Genomic DNA, 18,148 nt, shown 5'->3' with positions numbered 1-18,148 from the left:
ACAGGTTTGAACTAGAAATGAAAGGCAAAGCCCAAAGTTCTCCTTTTGATGGATGGAGAATGGAGAGTAGTTTACTAAGATACCAGAGTGCACACTGGGAGAGAAGCCATCTCTTAAATAGTTAACAACTGTTTTTACTTGAATCCCTTCAGGTTCTCCACCCTATTTTTAAAATAAACGACTGGTGTGAAATAATTGAATGTAAACGTCCTGAACCCAACAGATGTGTTTTACTGACTTAAAATTTTGATGTGTGAGAGCACACACCTGTACTCTCTACTGAACTGGTCAAACACAGGAGGGAGAGTACTAAGAGAAAAGCTAAAGCCACCAACTAGTCGAAGTAATTGATGGAGCTGCCGTATGAAAGCCTTGGCTTCAAAAAGGGAGAAGACGGCAGGCGTTGTGATTTGCGCGATTTATCTCAGCACTGAGGCGGCGAAGACAGAGGACTGTGCGGGTTTAAGAGCAGTCTCAGCCTGGGCTTCTTCCCCCTTTCCCTCTCTTTCCACTCCCCAACATAGAGTGGAAAAGAGAGGTGACAGGAGACTAGGAGAGAACAGGAAATTGAAAACAATAAACAAACAAGCAAACAAAAAGCCCACATAGGCATTGAACAATTTGAAAACCGCCATGTGGTGTTAACTTGTTGAAGTATTGGTAGGGTAGCCTATTGGTGTTCGCCCAAGCAACCGGTCGGTTAAGACTCCAGCAGCGCCTGTCCTGGGTTCCTCCAGTATCTGCCATTACACAAGCACAAACCTTCGAATGCCGAGCTGTGGAAATGTTTTGCTACCCTAGAGAGAAGGGCAAATTAAAAAACAAACAAACAAACAAACAAACAAACAACCCACAGGAAGCAGGTAGGAGAAAAACGCTGTAACCAGCCTCAGAAACAGAAGCGCCAGTCCCCCCGCACTGCGAGGTAGAGGGGGCGGGGTTTCGTTTCGTCATAAGTCGGCGCCGGAAGTTGGCGAGGCAGCGCCGGAAGAAGCTTTTGCGTGCTCAGAGAAGGGACGCTTCTTCCAGCTGTGGAGGTAGGGAGTCGGCGGCTGATGATTTTGGAAGTAAATTTGTGGCAAAACCAAGAGAGACACTTGGCTTTAAAATCTTTGTGGGCAGCCGGGAGAGGTAGCACACTCCTGCCCTCTGAGCGCTTGGAAGCAGAGGTAGGAGAATCCCGCCTTCAACCAGCGCCTTGACTTTGAGCCTGGCTTAGGTTACAAAGTGAAGACTCTCAAAGTCTTCTCAAAGAACCAAGCGCGTAAATAAAGATCCCCGGTGGAGTTAGTCTCCAGACAAGCTTTGATGGAGCTGCTGCTCCTAGGTCAGATCTGAATTCCTTTGAGGAGTGAGATTGGGCAAACAAACCTCTCCTTAGCTTGTTTCCTCATGTGTAAAGAGTAATACACTCTAGGATCGTGAAGACTGTAATAAACATTCCCCCTGGTGTTTATTATTATTGAAATTGTGTTTTATTCTTTTTTTGTTTTGTTTTGTTTTTTCGAGACAGGGTTTCTCTGTGTAGCCCTGGCTGTCCTGGAACTCGATTTGTAGACCAGGCTGGCCTCGAACTCAGAAATCAGCCTTGCCTCTGCCTCCCAAGTGCTGGGATTAAAGGTGTGGGCCACCACGGCCCGGCGAAAATGTGCTTTATTCTTAAGACCCAGCCCACACCACAGTTTGGGAGAAGTATAGGTATAGATAAAGAATTGCGACTTTCCCTTTTTTTTTTTTTTAAGTTTCCCCATCTGTAATACTGGGTATTTATCCTTGGGCCTCTGCACGCTAGGCAAACATTCTACTGAGTTTTTCTCTAAGGCTGGAAAATAAGAACCTTGTATTGCGTCTGAGAAAAAAAAATGAGGCATGTTTTGTGCGAAGACCCTGATACTCAGTCTTTGTCTCTGATTTCAGGCACTAACAATGGACGCTCAGAAAGATGTTCAACCACCAAAGCAGCAGCCAATGATATATATTTGTGGAGGTAAAATTGACATTCATTTAAATAATGCTTTACTTAAAGAAAAAAACACCACCCAAAAAATCCTCTCTTACATGAATAAAATTATAACGTGGAGCACTTTAGCGATTGTTAATGTAAAATCCCTCTCCCTTATTAAGATCTCTTCCTTTTATCTGGAAAAGGTGTACTGCCTACAGCCCTTCTTTCTCCTTGGTCTGTTTTGATAATAAGCGGGCACTTGGATGCTTTGGTGCCTTGGTTTGCTCCTGTTGAAATCTGTAGTTATCATTTGCTTCCCTATAGTGTTTCTCTTTCAGGCATTGAATAAATGTGCTTTCTTTCCCAGAGTGTCACACTGAAAATGAGATAAAGTCCAGGGATCCAATCAGATGCAGAGAATGTGGATACAGAATAATGTACAAGAAAAGGACTAAAAGATGTATCCTTTTAAGTATACTTTCTAAATGTGAAGAGGAAATAACTAATAACTTGGATTGATAAAGACTAAGATCTGATAAAAGTAGTAATAACTTTTGGATTATTTATTTTTTTAGTAGAGTGCATGTGGACTTATTAAGAATGAGAGCTGAGAGAGTGGAACCTGCACAGGAGGTATACCCAGATTAATTATTTTAATAGGATTTATTTTTCCCAAAACTTGGGGGGCAGGGCCAGAGACAGGTAGCCCTTGGTAAATTCAAGGCCAGCTTGATCTACTAAATTATTCCAGACCAGCTAGCACTACTTAGTGAGACCCAGTCTCAAAGAACCAAATGGGTGCTAGAGAAATGGATCAGCAGATAACAGCATTGCCTGGTTTATCCAAGGGCCTATTTCTAGAACCAACATGATTGCTCACAATCACAGGTGGTTGGATAGACAGACCCCTGACCCAAGGGACCCAAATGGTACAATATATACATGCCGGCAAAAGCACTCATGCATAAAATAAACCTAAGTAAAGAAATTTAAAACCCAATAAATAAATTTTTTGTTGTTGTTGTTTTTTTGAAACAGGGTTTCTCTGTGTAGCCCTGGCCGTCTTGGAACTCACTCTGTAGACCAGGCTGGCCTTGAACTCAGAGATCCGCCTACCTCTTCCTACCCCCAACCCCCAAATACCAGGATTCAAAGCATGTACTGCCAATACCTGGCAGCGTTTCTTCCTTTTTTTTTTTTTTTTTTTTTTGGTAAACATGATTAGCATTTTCTTGTACCATTCATTATGGGCTCTCAGTAATCTAAAAACGAGTTGATACACAAATCTTCCTTACTTCTCAGGAAATCTTTGTTTTTACTAGTAATCATTGTTTGTTGTTAGTTTATGAACAATCTAAAGTGTAGAAGAAGAAATTAATAACTTAATGAAAAATAGTGAGGCCTACAAACTGTCTCATGGTAACCAACACAAACTCTTAAAAGTCATCAATTGAGCGGGGCATGGTATCACACGCCTTTAATCCCAGCACTCGGGAGGCAGAGGCAGGCGGATTTCTGAATTCGAGGCCAGCCTGGTCTACAAAGTGAGTTTCAGGACAGCCAGGGCTACACAGAGAAACCCTGTCTCGAAAAAAAAAAAACCCAGTGAGTTTTTAAAAATTATTTTTGCTTATTATCTTTTAGTATTCTTTATATTATTATATGTTACATTAGTAATTTATGTTATTTATCTTGTATCCAAAAAAAGTGAGCTACTGAAAATGGAAGTAATGTACTTTATTTTTTAGATAATCTCTGGTGGTCATAGTGAACTTCATTGTTTTGTTCATTTTCTATCCAATTGCAAGCGTGGTGCAAGGGGTGACTTGGAAGCCTTAGTCTTACACAATTTTAAGCACTGTTTAAAATCCTTAACTCAATTCAACAGTGGTGGTTTTTGATGCTCGATGAAATGGGGGAGTTCAGAAGTGTCTTCATTCATACATTTGCCTCATTGACGTTTCTCTTTAATGTATAGCATTTGGCTTAGTGTACTTAATGACTACAACTGTATGCCTATGATTTCATTTAGAAATACAATTGTATTTTAATACTTTGTATAAAGGAAATTTTGGTTCAATATATGGCTTAATTTATTGTTCTTGTAATTCCTCACACAGTGAAGATTAAAAGTGTTTCCCCAAACCACTTTTATTCAATGTCTTGTTAGAAAGCCATCAAGCCAGACTTGCTTCAGGCCCTGGGATCCACATAGTGGAAGAGGAATGGACTCCTGAAATGGGTCTGTCCTCTGATATCCGCGTGCACACCAAGACTTGGGCATGTGCATGTAGTACACCCACAGAGAAAAAGAACTCAAATAGAACATTGAAAAAGGTCTGAAGAAGTAAGTCCCTTGGAAACGACTGCACTTTGTCAACAACTCTAAACTATCCAGAGTACTTGCTATCTGTAGAACTGTAAAAAGTCAGGCCAGGCAGTGGTGGTGCACGCCTTTAATCCCAGCACTTGAGAGGCAGAGGCAGGCGGATTTCTGAGTTCAAGGCCAGCCAGGTCTACAGAGTGAGTTCCAGGACAGCCAGGACTACACAAAGAAACCCTGTCTTGAAAAAACTAAAAACAAATAAAAACCAAAACAACAAAAAAAGAACTGTAAAAAGTCCAAAGTAATGGATAAAAATCAGAAGCAAATAGACTTAGACAGCTGGGCAGAGGACTGGCTCAGCAGTTGAGAGCGCTTGCTGTACTTTCAAAGGTCCCTGGTTCTGTTTGAATACCCATGTTGGGTCTATCCTAACAGACTGGAACTCCAGTTCCAGGGCATCTGACACTGCCTTCTGGGTGTGTGCATACAGTCCACACAGACTTTGGTCGAAAAAGTTTCCTCACTTACGTAGGTGCACATATCCCTCAGACCACATAGTTCTCAGAATTGGGTGTAGTGAAGCCTGTCTGAAATCCCAGTGCTTGGGAGGTAGAGGCAGGAGGCTATAGAAGGGGTTCAAGGTGGTCTCTGGCTACATAGCTAGTTAGAGGCTAAGAGTGACTACTAGAACAGCCAGTGCTCCCCCAAGGTGCTCTACTCTGTGTTGCTTTACTCTGTGTCTTACTAAGTTTTCTGGACTCTGCAGATCCTCCCTCCTCCTGTGTAGTTGGGAGCGCAGGCCTACACTACCAGGCATAGCTTGAAATACTTTTTGCTGTTGAAGAGCTCTGTAAGAATAAACTTTGTTAGCCCTTGTGAGTTAGCTGTGTAACCCTTACTAGCCCTTTCTTTACATATCTCTTTGTTGGTCTTTTTTCTTTATGACCACAGATACTTTTTTGCTTGCCCACAGTCTTCAGATTATTTTGACTTTTTTCAGTTCAGCATAGATTGTATAGCCAGAAGAAAACATGAAGTGTGAAAAGAAAATTACAAGCCCATGGCATGACAGCCTTTCTCCAGATTGTTAGTTTTTCCTCTGCAGGAAATCAGTGCTGTGGAAGTTCAGGTGTTTGCTTGGACTCTCTTTGCTGTCTGGATGCTGTTCACATAAGTGAGACAGTATAAGGATTATCCTAAAGATTGAGTCTTCATCTATAAATATGCAGTTTAGCATTCTCCAACATGAAACCCTAAATAAGTATATAAATATAATGGCTTGAGCATTGGAATTGATACTAGCAGTGGCCACTTCCTGCAGACTTCTAAAAAGGAGAATTTATTGGATTCCTGTTGTGAACTGGGCACCAAATCTGAAATGTATTTAAAATGGGAGTTTCTCCACAAAACGACCACTACTGTTTTATTCATCTGAATTGCTTCTGTCAATCATATTTGTATCTCCAGCACTCTAAGGGGTACCTTGCTCTTCACCATCCTCTCAGGAAATGTGGCTGTAGGAAAAGAGGAAAATGTGCCTTTCATTTATTCTTGTTCAAAGGATAGTAGATAAGTAAACCTAGTGTGCAACAGAGTCTGACGTTTCAATTAAGTATTTCAGTTACGTAGGACTAGACACCACTTTTCTTAGGAGTACAGCGGTCTATCAACAGCGTTTTAAGTGGTGTGTGGTGGCACACACCTTTAATCCGAGCACTCGGGAGGGAGAGGCAGGCGTATCTACAGAGGGAGTTCCAGGACAGTCAAGGCCACACGCAGAAACCCTGTCACGAAAAATCAAAACAAAGCCAAAAGAAACACCTAACTTGCTGTAAAACAGACTGAATCCCAAGGGGGCGGGGGTGGGGGGGGGTGTCTGCCCTCCGTGAGGGCAGAAATTGGCTGCGGCCTGTGAAGCCAATCAGCGGGCTGACAGCACGGGTAGCCAATCGCCGGTCAGAGGGCTTAGTCTCCGCCCAGCCGCATTGGGCACCGGCTCCGGTCTCGGGTCGGCATCCTCCGCTGGCTACAGAGTGAGACCCAGGTGAGCACCCTCGGGGCGTGGAGAAGTGGCCGCACACGCACACTGTCGACGAACGTCCTTTCTAGTCTGGGAAGGCGATTGGAACTTTCCACCGCTGTGGTTCGCACGGGGGTGGAGTTGCCGCACTGTGGTTTCCTGGGGACAGCCATCTGCCTTCAGCCCCGGGAACTACAGCCCAAGCCGGAGGAACGACTCCCTGCGCCGAAGCTTGCAGGTTGGCCCTAGAGCTAGTTCCCAGGCTCGTCCTAGACACTTTACCTGGGTCTGACGGTGCCTGGAAACCGTTGCCATGGCTGGGGCATTGCCACTTCCGTTTCTGGCTGCAGAGGGCGCCGGCTGCCTGAGTAGGAGAAGCTGAGTTTTCACGTTACTGGGGTTACCAGGAAACGCTACGGCAGTTTGCACAGGAGATATTACTACTACATTGATTAGGAAATACAGGAAATGAATGGGAGCAGGGTGATGGCAAATAAATCAGACTCAGCCATGACCAAGCTTTTAGACAGAAAGACTGAAAAGAAATACGGAAAAATTCTCCCCAGAACAATCAAAACCACCCTTTAGAAGTTGAGAATTAACGTTGAGGAGTGTGTATGGGGTGGAGCTCAAGCTGCCTGTATTATTTATGTAGCTGAGGATGATCTTGAATTCATGTCCTTGCCACGGCACGCTAACATGCAATAATTTTAAGAAAATGTATTCTATAGGAGAAAAAAAAAGCATAAAAGATTCATCACCGGGCAGTGCACAACTGTCTGTAACTCTAGCTCCTGTAATACAAATAAAAAGTAGAGTTCTTCAACTTCTCCCCCAATTCCTTTTAAATTTTCAGATTATGCTATTGATGGGAAGCATTCTTCACTCTCAGCCTAGAGGTATGGTATGAAAGCCACAGTCTAATTAACTCCCTGGCTGGATCTTATTCCAAAGTTGAAGAACTGTTAATCTTTTATACCCAAGGCAAAGCCAGCAGCAATCTCCAGAAGCAGCCTATCTGCCCTCCCTCTCCTTACACCACACTCCCAGAGTGCAAGGCTCTGAAACAAATGTGTCTGTGAATTAGACCTCTGCTACCTTTGTTTTTAAAATGATCAATAGTAGCTTTAAGTGCAGTGGCTTTAAAAAAAGGAAGGAAGGCAGGCAGGCAGGGTGCCTAGCACTCCTAAGAAATGTATTCTCTTTGCAAACGCACATTTATATATGTAGACTTAAAATCGACATTTTTATAAAGCTAATGCTACATGTTTTCTTTTTCTTTTTCTTTTTTTTCTTTTTGGTAGAGGGAGATTTAGAATAGTTAACCGAGGCCCCACTCTGCCAGGCGAGTGCCACAGCACTGAGCTGTGTTGGGAGCTCTCACTTTCCTCTGAGACAGCTCACTAACTTCTAGTAGGATTTTCTGAGAGTACCCAAATAAACCACAAACATGTTACATCCAAATATGTCTGATGGCTCAGGTGTCCTTCAGAATGAGTGGCGTATGTTGGATCTTCTGTCTTTTCTTCAGGCCGGTCTCAGCTTATGGACTGAGTACAAACAGCCAGTGCCCAAGCAGCACAGCTGTGTCAGGAAAACAATCAAAGATGAGGAGAGCTCCAGCCATTGCTGAATGAAGCGCAGTGATTCATAACAGACAAATGATCAGTTCATGGTTCTCGTCAATGTCCTGTGTAATTTACCTCCCAGCAGGAAAGCTAACGGTTCTTTCTTTTTGTTTTTTTTTTGAAAGGCGGTTCGTTCATCCTTCCTTCCTTCCTTTTCTTAAAGGTTTATTTATTATTATACATAAGTACACTGTAGCTGACTTCAGACACACCAGAAGAGGGTGCCAGATCTCATTATGGGTGGTTGTAAGCCACCATGTGGTTGCTGGGATTTGAACTCAGGACCTTTGGAAGAGCAATCAGTTCTCTTACCCACTGAGTCATCCTGCCAGCCCAGAAAGCTAACATTTCTAATTGCCACAGGTTTAAGGATTTTACACAGGGAAATAGAAAAAGAAAGAAAAGTACTTCGGAAGAACTTAGAAAAGCTTGTGAATCTTGATGAATGTGCTTTTATTGCGTGGTGTGAACGTAAGTTTGTAATGTATGCTTTCCCTGTGTGTGTTTTTAATTGTCAGATTGACACAAACTGGGGTCATCTGGCAAAAGGGAATTAAAACTGAGGAATTGCCTCTATCAGATTGGCAAGTCTGTGGGGTATTTCTGATTAATGATTGATGGTGGAGGGTCCAGCCTGCTGTGGGTGGTCCTGGGAGTTATAAGAAAGATGGCTGCCTTGGGAAGTGAGCCAGTGAGGAGCACCCCTCTATGGCCTCCGATTCAGCTCCTGCCTCCGTGTTCTTGCCCTGAGTTCCAGCCCCACTTCATTCAGTGATGAATTGTAATCTGTGAGATGAGATAAGCCTGCTCCTTCCCAAGCTGCTTTTGGTCATGGTGTTTGTCCCAGCAACAGAAGGAAAACTGGGTTTGGTTTGGTTTTTCTGCCAAATCTATGTTAGTGTGGAGTTTTCATGACAAAAGTTTTATAAATCTGAAAGCTTTTTAAAAAATGGGTTTTTGTTTTGGTTTGGTTTGTTTGTTTGTTTATTGAGATGGATCTCACCATGTAACCTTGACTGGCCAAAACTTGATATGAAGACCAAGCTGGTCTAGAACTCAAAAAGATCTGCCTGCTCCCAAACTCTGGAGTTAAAGGCATCTGGCTCTACTTTGGTTTTTTTTGGTTTTTTTTTTTGTTTGTTTGTTTTTTTGAGACAGGGTTTCTCTGATAGCCCTGGCTGTCCTGGAACTCACTTTGTAGACCAGGCTGGCCTCGAACTCAGAAATCCACCTGCCTCTGCCTCCCGAGTGCTGGGATCAAAGGCGTGCGCCACCACGCCCGGCTTTTTTTTTTTTTTTTTTTTCTGGCTCTACTTTGTGTCTTTGTTTAATTCTTTAGATTTTTTAAGTTTGGGAAAGGAATTAAGAGTGTTTTAAACAGACTACTATTTTATTATACAGGGATTGTGCCTGCATGCGTGTCTGTGCATCTCACATCCTGTGTCCACAGAAGCCAGAGACAGACCCAGATGACCTGGAGGAGAAATAAGAGGACTGCTGTGGACACTGGGAGTCCACCCCAGGCTCTGCTCTCGGCCACTGAGCCATCTCCTCAGTCCCACACTTAGCAACCGACTGTTATGTGCCAACCTGTTGAGATACACAACTTCATTCCAGGAGGCTTTGTCTGTGTGGGAGGGCTTAACTTTCTAGCACCCAATGGCAGCTTCACTTCATGTCAGAAGCAAGCAGTTCTACTTCATCAAGAAGTCCTCAAACCTGATTTTTATATAACCTGTAGTTTTTGCACCCGAATGTTTTGTCATTCTGTCAGGCCTTGTTTAAGGTGAAGTCTTAGATAATATCTTAGATAATACATGTATGATGAATATTTTGACTCGGTTAATATTGAGAGGAAAGTTCAAAACAGACAGCCTTCCTCTTCGAGGGAAAAAAATCACTCTGCTTATTTTCCTCTAAGAGCTCTCAGGGCTACCTAAATTGAGCTAAATTATACATACATACATACATACATATACATGTATGCATATATATTATTACATATATGATAATGTTATATGATATATATAATTGAGCTAAATTATGTATATTAGATTCACATCTGTTTTTTTTTACATTGTTTCAGCCATGACTGCTAAGGCTAAGGACTGTCCATCATTGTGGGGCTTTGGAACAACAAAAACATTTAAAATTCCCATCGAACATTTGGATTTCAAGTATATTGAAAAATGTTCAGATGTGAAACACTTGGAAAAAATTCTTTATGTGCTGAGGTAAGCATTTAAAAACTCATTTTATGCTTTTTACGCCATTGCCTTCAGAGAGACAAATCAACAATGGGAGTGTTGGGGAATTTTCAAATGTTGAAGCCAGTACATAGGTCCCTTATTGGTTTGATTCTGTGGTTTTGGACCACATGAGACATGGCTGGTTAGGATCCAAGTGGGTAGTCAGGTGGCCTCCATTGTCCTGTCCAAGAAGAGGTAAAGCCATGGAAACACAGCTGCTGGGGGAGGCACACTTTTTGGTTCTCTGATAGATAAGGGTGACTCAGTGCTGCCTGATCCCAGGGAAGATGGTGGAGAGCCTGAAACAGGAAGTTATCCGAGCCTGGTGATGTCAAATCTTGTATGGGTGTCCAGATGTAGTTGTTTTGAGTGCCTCATTCTCAGCCGTTCCACTTCAGAAAGCCTGAGAAGGGAATCGAGCTTTTAACAATGCAGCTGATTGTCATGAGTTTCAAGAGTCTCTGCCCTGTGGAGTACCAACCTGGGATGTCAGTGGGTTTCCTGAGAGATTGGATTTGAAGAGGAGCATTCGGCTGCAGAAGCACTTGTGGCTCCTGAGCCAACAGCCTTCCCAGGATGCAGTCATGATTCTTGGCTCTTCACTGGTCCTTGCTTTTATTTTCTCTAACCTTCTTCCCTTTAAAAGACTTATTTTTGTATGTATGTATGTATGTATGTATGTATGAATGAATGAATCTTGGCACATGTATGCCAGTCCCCGAGGAGGCCTGTGGAGTTCAGAACTTCATCTAGCTTTCTAGGGAAGGGATTCTGTTTCTTGAGTGGTTTACTTTAAGAGTGTTTTGTCTAAGCTGTTTCTCAGCCATTTTCTCCTCATACATTAAAAACCAACAAACAGGCCTGGAGAGATGGCTCAGTGGTTAAGAGCACTAACTACTCTTCCGGAAGTCCTGAGTTCAATTCCCAGCAACCACATGGTGGCTCACAACCATCTGTAATGGGATCCGATGCTCTCTTCTGGTGTGTCTGAAGACAGCTACAGTGTACTCACATACATACAAATAATTAAATCTAAAAACAAACAAGCAACAGTGACAAGGGCTGGGGATGTTTTACAATGTCTGCCTCGTATTCATGAGACACTGGGTTTGAGTCACATCAGTGGAATTTGGTGGCAAGCATTCGCAGTCCAGCACAAGGAATGTGAGCCCAGAAGGATTAGAAGTTCATGGTCATCCTAAGCCACAGGATGTAGAAATCAGCCTGGGCTGTATGAGACCTTGACGCAAAATGAGACTTTTTTTTTTTTTTTTAACAGAAACTCTTTGACATGGAAGCCTGCATTATCTATCAGCCTGTCTCTAATACTGAATTTCCAGTATACATTTTGAAATTGCTCTGTGCATAAAATGAACATATATTGTCGCGTCCCTCTTGACCAGCAAGCAAGACGCAACCACAGGTTCTTCTTAAAGCAGTTTACTCAGGCAGCTACTCTTTACAAAATCCCCTTCCAATTCCCCCAGCCTCTCTGGGTATCTCCACTTTGTTTTTCCCCACTCAAGCCACAACCACACCCCCACCAATCACCACAGGTCACAGCACCTCACCAGGCAGGTTTGCTCAGCCAATCAGGGATTAGGGGCGTGCCATCCACCAAATATGGGCTTGTTTACTACCTGGAACAGACTTCCATCTGTCCGCTGGCCAGGGAGTCCAGAATGGCTCCCCACAATTCCCCCTTTTATATTCTTTTGAAGCAAGCTCTGTGGGTGAAGATAGAGGTCTGATCCCCAGTGTGCAGAAATAGGGGCCATGTACAAGATTGACTCTTAGGCTCACAGGTTTTTACCCAGAGCAACCCTGACCTGCTCCCGTGCCGTTTTTCCTGGGGGAAGGACACTAGGACACTCAACCCTCATGCAATCAGACATACCTCCCAGAGATTGTCAAACAGTTTCCAGACTAACCTCTGTGCAGTGCTTAGCCTTACAACCCTACAGAGCGATGGCTTCATTGTTCATTCTTCATGGCAGCAAGCCAAATCTGAGGTGACTGCCCTGCTTCCCTGTGGCAAAAGCTTGCACCACCTTGGCAGCAGTGCGGACCTGGACATTCGAAACTGACACATACACCATACACACAACATGCATGCCAAAACAAAGGCCACAGCGAGGGCACCCATCCCAGTCCATTCTTTCCCAATGCCAAGACAGGATCCACTCGGGTAGATTTCACAGTGGCAATCGCCGAGCGAAACTCATTCATCTTGCCATCAAAATTTGCAGTCCAATTTCTTAACACCGACAGTATCCTCCATCTGGGTTCCGCAACCATCATGGGCAGACACATGCTCATCACCAGCAAGGTCAGCTTCTTCATTTTGACAGTGTCGCACTAGCCGCTCCGGAACCCACACTGGCTCTGCGCGATTCTGTGAAAACATGCAAACAGACCCTCCCCAGGCTAACACGGGATCTGGACCATTCCATGATCCTGTAAGCACATCCTTCCATTTAGCATACCCCAGTTCACTGGGGCTGGTATTAGCATGTCGTTCAGCAGCAGAACGACCTTCCTTATCCAATTGCAAAAAATTTAAGGTAAAAAGAGCTAATGAGATTCTTATCTTTGGGGTTTGGCCACAGCCTATTCCCCCTTTTTGTTTTATTAATAATTCTTTTAAGGTTCTATGTGCTCGTTCAATGATTCCTTGGCCTTGAGGATTATATGGCAGGCTGTGTTTAACTTGTACTTCCATCTGTTGACAAAAAGACACTAGGGTTTTGGCAGTATATCCAGGGCCATTATCTGTTTTAAGTTGTTGGAGTTTACCCCAAGCAGCCCAGGCCTCTAAACAATGCTGTATAACGTGGGAGGCCTTTTCCCCTGCCATGGGAGATGCATAAACTATTCCTGAACATGTATCAATGGATACATGAATGTATTTCAATTTGCCAAATTTTGAAAAATGTGTCACATCTATCTGCCACACCTGTAGAGGGAGCAATCCTCTAGGATTCAGTCCATAAGAAGGTGAGTGTTGAAACTCAAGGCAACGTCCACAGGTAGTGACTACATCCAGAGCTTGTGCTCTAGAGATTCCAAATTTTCTCTGCAGAGTTTTAGCATTAACATGAAATTTAGAATGAAATTGTGAGGCCAACTCTATAGGGGATGCTAAAAATATGAACTCCATACGAGTATAATTATCCACACTATCATTTCCCCTAATTAAGGGTCCTGGAAGCCCACTATGGGCACGGACATGTCCAATATATAATGGTTGGCGTCTTTCCCACAGCAACTTCTGTAATTGTAAGGCCAAGGCTTGGATGGTACTACGAGCTTTTATTTGACCAGCCACTTCTAGGGATAAAACTAAATTAACTACATATTGTGAATCTGAAATTCGATTAAAGGGAAAATCACAATCTTTAAAGACCTCAATAACTATTTGTAATTCCACCATCTGCAGAGTACAGGGATAATACTGTCTGACCACAGGATCTTTCCCCTCTACCATATATACTCCACATCCGGTTTTTGATCCATCAGTAAACACGTTAACTGCATCCTTAAAGGGTGTTTTCCTCACCACTTGAGGAAAAATGACTGGATGTTCCTTAAAAAAGGTCATTAACGGATGTTTGGGATAATGATTATTAAATGGGCCCTCATTAATACAAGCTAAAATAGCCCACTCATCAATATTTGCTGTTAGGACCTTTTGCTGATACCTATCATAAGGGATTACAATAGAGCTGGGTTTTATACCAAAAAATTGTAAACAATGCTGAATTCCCAACAAGGCTAAAGAAGCCACTGTTGTAGGGTAATGATCTAATGTCCTCCCAGCAGATATTTTAGAATGGATCCATAACAATGGACCTTTTTGCCACAATAATCCTGTGGGTTGCATTTCAGTATGTAATATTATCAAAATGATGGGTAACCCTTCTCTACAACGCTGAAGCTGGGCTTTAATCAATTCTTCTTCCACTAGGGTAAGGGCCTTTCTAGCCTCAGGTGTTAATTTCCTTTTGGAACTTAACTCTGAGTCTCCTTCTAAAATTTGAAACAAAGTATGCAAGGAATCAACCCTCAGCTGTATCTTTTGAGGCCAAACGGCAGTAGGGGCGATCCTTGCTCCTAAACAGGATACTATTTTATCTTGTTGCACTTTCTCTGGTGCAATATGCAAACCCCATTGCCTCAAACTCTCCACCATCTTTCCATAGGCTTCCTGCAAATACTTTTCATCCTTTGCTGCAAGCAGGATGTCACCCATGTAATGAACACAGCGAAGTTTGGGATATTTTTTCCTAATTGGTTCCAATGCTTTTCCTACATAAAGCTGGCACATGGTAGGACTATTAGCCATTCCTTGAGGCAACACCACCCACTCAAATCTTTGATCAGGCTCTTCATGATTACAGGAGGGCAAAGTAAAAGCAAATCTAACACTATCTTTCAAATCCAAGGGAATGGAAAAGAAACAATCTTTAATATCAATTGCTATCAGAGGCCATTTTTCTGGCAGGGCAGATAAGAGAGGCAGACCCCTCTGAATGGAGCCCATCACCTGCATCTGTGCATTAATAGCTTGCAGATCCTGTAATAACCTCCATTTGCCAGATTTCTTTCTGATCACAAAAATTGGGGTATTCCATGGAGATACAGAAGGTTGAATATGACCCAAAAAATATAGTTTTGCGCCCTTCGCTCTTAGCAGCTCATTGAGCGCTGAAAAAATTGGGTGTGACTGTGACGACCCCATACCTAGTCTTTCACACCCCACACAGTTGCCACAGCAACAAAAAAAGCTCAGAAAAATTACTCTACTGGCTAGAAAAAGAAAGTAACCCATAGACTGTCCCTATTACCCCCTCTTACTTTCACTTTCTCTTACTTTCACTTTCTCTTCTCCAGAGCCAGAGAGCCTTCTTGTCTCTTTGCCGAGAGCCTTATTGTCTCTTTACCAAGAGACTAATCCCAATCCCGGGATAGTGAGTTACTTACCATACTCATCCTGTCAACAGACCCTGACTGCAGAAAGTTCTGAACCTCTTCGGTGGGGGAATCAGGTTCCCGGGTTTCGGCACCATTTGTCGCGTCCCTCTTGACCAGCAAGCAAGAGGCAACCACAGGTTCTTCTTAAAGCAGTTTACTCAGGCAGCTACTCTTTACAAAATCCCCTTCCAATTACCCCAAGCCTCTCTGGGTATCTCCACTTTGTTTTTCCCCACTCAAGTCACAACCACACCCCCACCAATCACCACAGGTCACAGCACCTCACCAGGCAGGTTTGCTCAGCCAATCAGGGATTAGGGGCGTGCCATCCACCAAATATGGGCTTGTTTACTACCTGGAACAGACTTCCATCTGTCCGCTGGCCAGGGAGTCCAGAATGGCTCCCCACAATATATGTGTTAGGAAAGAGAATATTACTTATTGAAATTAAAAATGTATTATTCTATGCATATGGGTATTGAGCCTGTCTGTACGTCTATGTGCATCCAGTAGCCACAGAGGCCAGAAGATGTTGGTTGGAGGGAGTCAGATAGCCTGGAACTGCACTGACAGAAGTGAGCTTCCACGTGGGAATGAAGTCAGGTCCAAGCTGACTCCCTGGCCCATAATTCAGCCTTTAATGTGTATAATGAACCTTGGTTTCTTTGGAGTCCTCAGCCCTGTGTATGCTGCAGATTTGCTGATGGGAATGGCCAGTGATGGCCGAGCCAGCCTCCCAGCTCCCGCCTTGCACAGCCCTTGAGATCAAGGATGGTAGAGCCTCAAATATGCTGACTCTAAAATTAAACTGCTTTTTAAGGTCTGGTGAAGAAGGCTGCTATCCTGAACTCACGGAATTTTGCGAGAAGTGCCTCACCGACTTGGCTCCTAAAAGTCGAGCTCTGAGGAAGGACAAGCCTGCAGAGACAGCATCCAGCTTTTCAGCGGAAGAGTGGGAAAAAATTGACAGTGATCTAAAGGTAGAGCCATCTCTGCCATCTCTGGCAGTGCGCTAACACTGCACATCCGCTTCACTCATGTTCAGCCATAACCAAATCACCATCTGTTTCTTTCTATAAAGATACTTGGAGCCGGGTGTGGTGGTGCCACCTGTAATCTTGGCACTGGGGAGGCAGAGGCAGGAGATGAGAAAGAGTTCAACCCTGGTCACACAGTGAATTGGAGGTCATTCTTGCCTACACAAGACTCAGTCACAAAAAAACAAAACCAGAAATACTTGATATTTGGCTGTGGTTATTTGTTTGTTTGTTTGTTTTGGACTTTCTTGATCTCCCCTAAATAAATTAGGAGAATTCAAGTCATTTGAGCAAAGAATTTAAAAATACTTTTGTCTAGATGGAGGTATTTTTATAGTAAATCTGGAGATCAGGTAGTGAAACTTTAGCTGTTTTCTTAGGGTCAGTGTTGCTAAGATGCACCCCCAGAGGGAGGCACCAGAAGCTCAGGGAGGAAATGGTGTACTCGGCTTACGCTTCCACATCACCGTTCATCACAGAAGGAAGTCAGGGCAGGAACTCAGACAGGAACGTGAGGCAGGAGCTGCTGCAGGGGCCATGGAAGGGTGCTGCTTACTGGCTTGCCCCACCAAGGCTTGTTCAGCCTACTTTCTTATAGAACCCAGGACCACCAGCCCAGATGCAGCACCACCCACCATCACTGGGCCCCACCAGTCACTGATTAAGGAAATGCCTTAGAGCCGGATGGATCTTATGGAGGCCTCTTCTCAACTGCGGTTTGCTCCTCTCAGCCATAACCAAATCACCATCTGTTTCTTTCTATAAAGATACTTGGAGCCGGGTGTGGTGGTGCCACCTGTAATCTTGGCACTGGGGAGGCAGAGGCAGGAGATGAGATGACTTGAGCTTGTGTTGAGTTGACATAAAACTAGCCAGCATATATGTTCTTTTAGTGAGTTGTTTTGCTTCATTTAGGTGTATACAATAATTTAGTTTGTATACAATAATATGCTTATGTTTGGATTGAGACTGTATTGAATTCTTGGATATTTTTATTATTGACAGTATATTATAGCCCAGGTAGGCCTCAGATGGCCAGTTCTCTTATCTATATGTTTCAAGTGCTGGGATTATCGGCTTCCATATTTGATTTCTTAATCAGTTTCAGAAGAACTAACAAGAACTAACATCTTTTTGTTTCCAGGTGCAGTGGCACAAACCCATAATCCCAGCACTTAGGAGGCAGAGGCAGGAGAATCTAGATTAGCCTTTGCTGCATAGCAAGTCCTTGTCTCAAGCTCGTGCACATGTGTGTGCCTGTGCACACAGTCAGGTGTAGTGGGAATGGTCTAAGCTACTCTGGCTCCTGTCAGGTCACACATTAGTACCTGCCTAGCAGCAATCTGAGTTTTCGAATAAAGATACACACACATATACACACAGACACACAGATACACACAGACAGTTCTAATCTTCCCCACAGCTAGCACACATTTCCCTCCTGTAATCCTGGCTTAATGCCCTCTAGTTCTTTATTTTATCTCTTTCGCCCTGGCTCCTTCTGGGCCGCTCCCTAATCTTTGTTGCCCATGACAATTTTCCTTCTGTAGCTCTAAATCTGATTCATCTTCTTCAGAATAATGGTGATTCCTTTCTTCCAGTTCCTCGCCAACACAATCTAAAAGTCACGCTTTCTCTCTCCGCCCAGCCATTGGCCATTGGTTCCTTTTGTTTGTTTGTTTTGTTTTTTGTTTTTTTCGAGAAAGGGTTTCTCTGTATAGCTCTGGCTGTCCTGGAACTCACTTTGTAGACCAGGCTGGCCTCGAACTCAGAAATCCGCCTGCCTCTGCCTCCCAGGTGCTGGGATTAAAGGCATGTGCCACCACTGCCTGGCCCCATTGGTTCTTTATTGATCAACCAAAAACCAGTTGGGGACAAGGACCTTCAGTGTTTGAACATGCAGATTCCCGATTAATTCAGAGCATTAGAACCACTCACTAACACTCGGGTGTGTTGGATTACTTCAGTA

At 43.6% G+C, this 18,148-nt stretch overlaps 2 protein-coding genes across 5 annotated transcripts in view; both read left to right on the top strand.

Moving 5' to 3' along the window:
- The first annotated feature begins 969 nt into the window (after window positions 1-969).
- Polr2k (RNA polymerase II, I and III subunit K) lies at window positions 970-4,090 on the top strand. Of its 2 annotated transcripts, none has more exons than XM_021183964.3 (4): window positions 970-1,037; window positions 1,918-1,987; window positions 2,313-2,405; window positions 3,834-4,090. In XM_021183964.3, the coding sequence occupies exons 2-4, from the start codon at window positions 1,927-1,929 to the stop codon at window positions 3,854-3,856; spliced, it is 177 nt and encodes a 58-aa protein (XP_021039623.1). In that variant the 5' UTR covers window positions 970-1,037; window positions 1,918-1,926; the 3' UTR covers window positions 3,857-4,090. The 2 variants fall into 2 exon arrangements, with proteins under 2 accessions (XP_021039623.1, XP_021039622.1); XM_021183963.2 differs by lacking the exon at window positions 970-1,037 and adding an exon at window positions 1,044-1,169.
- A 2,155-nt stretch (window positions 4,091-6,245) lies between these two features.
- Spag1 (sperm associated antigen 1) overlaps window positions 6,246-18,148 on the top strand; it is a 64,316-nt gene continuing 52,413 nt past the window's right edge. The window contains exons 1-4 of one of the 3 annotated variants that reach the window (XM_085831959.1): window positions 6,290-6,315; window positions 9,321-9,705; window positions 10,006-10,153; window positions 15,963-16,122. In XM_085831959.1, coding sequence (XP_085688085.1) covers window positions 10,008-10,153; window positions 15,963-16,122 — 306 coding nt within the window. In that variant the 5' untranslated portion in view covers window positions 6,290-6,315; window positions 9,321-9,705; window positions 10,006-10,007. Of the gene's footprint in view, window positions 6,530-9,320; window positions 9,706-10,005; window positions 10,154-15,962; window positions 16,123-18,148 lie in introns of all 3 variants that reach the window. The other 2 variants (XM_021183225.3, XM_021183224.3) reach the window with 2 other exon arrangements.

Source organism: Mus caroli, unplaced genomic scaffold, assembly GCF_978045245.1.
Source record: "Mus caroli unplaced genomic scaffold, Mus_caroli_1 scaffold_16, whole genome shotgun sequence".
Classification (NCBI taxonomy): domain Eukaryota; kingdom Metazoa; phylum Chordata; class Mammalia; order Rodentia; family Muridae; genus Mus; species Mus caroli.
This window is presented reverse-complemented; position numbering and strand designations above follow the sequence as displayed.

Excerpts from the sequence above, each read along its gene's own strand:
- Polr2k (XM_021183963.2), top strand. The coding sequence starts at position 1,056 with ATGATTTTGGAAGTAAATTTGTGGCAAAACCAAGAGAGACACTTGGCT. Across the intron at positions 1,988-2,312 it reads AATGATATATATTTGTGGAG|AGTGTCACACTGAAAATGAG; the intron begins GTAAAATTGACA and ends TTTCTTTCCCAG. Across the intron at positions 2,406-3,833 it reads CAAGAAAAGGACTAAAAGAT|TGGTGGTTTTTGATGCTCGA; the intron begins GTATCCTTTTAA and ends TCAATTCAACAG.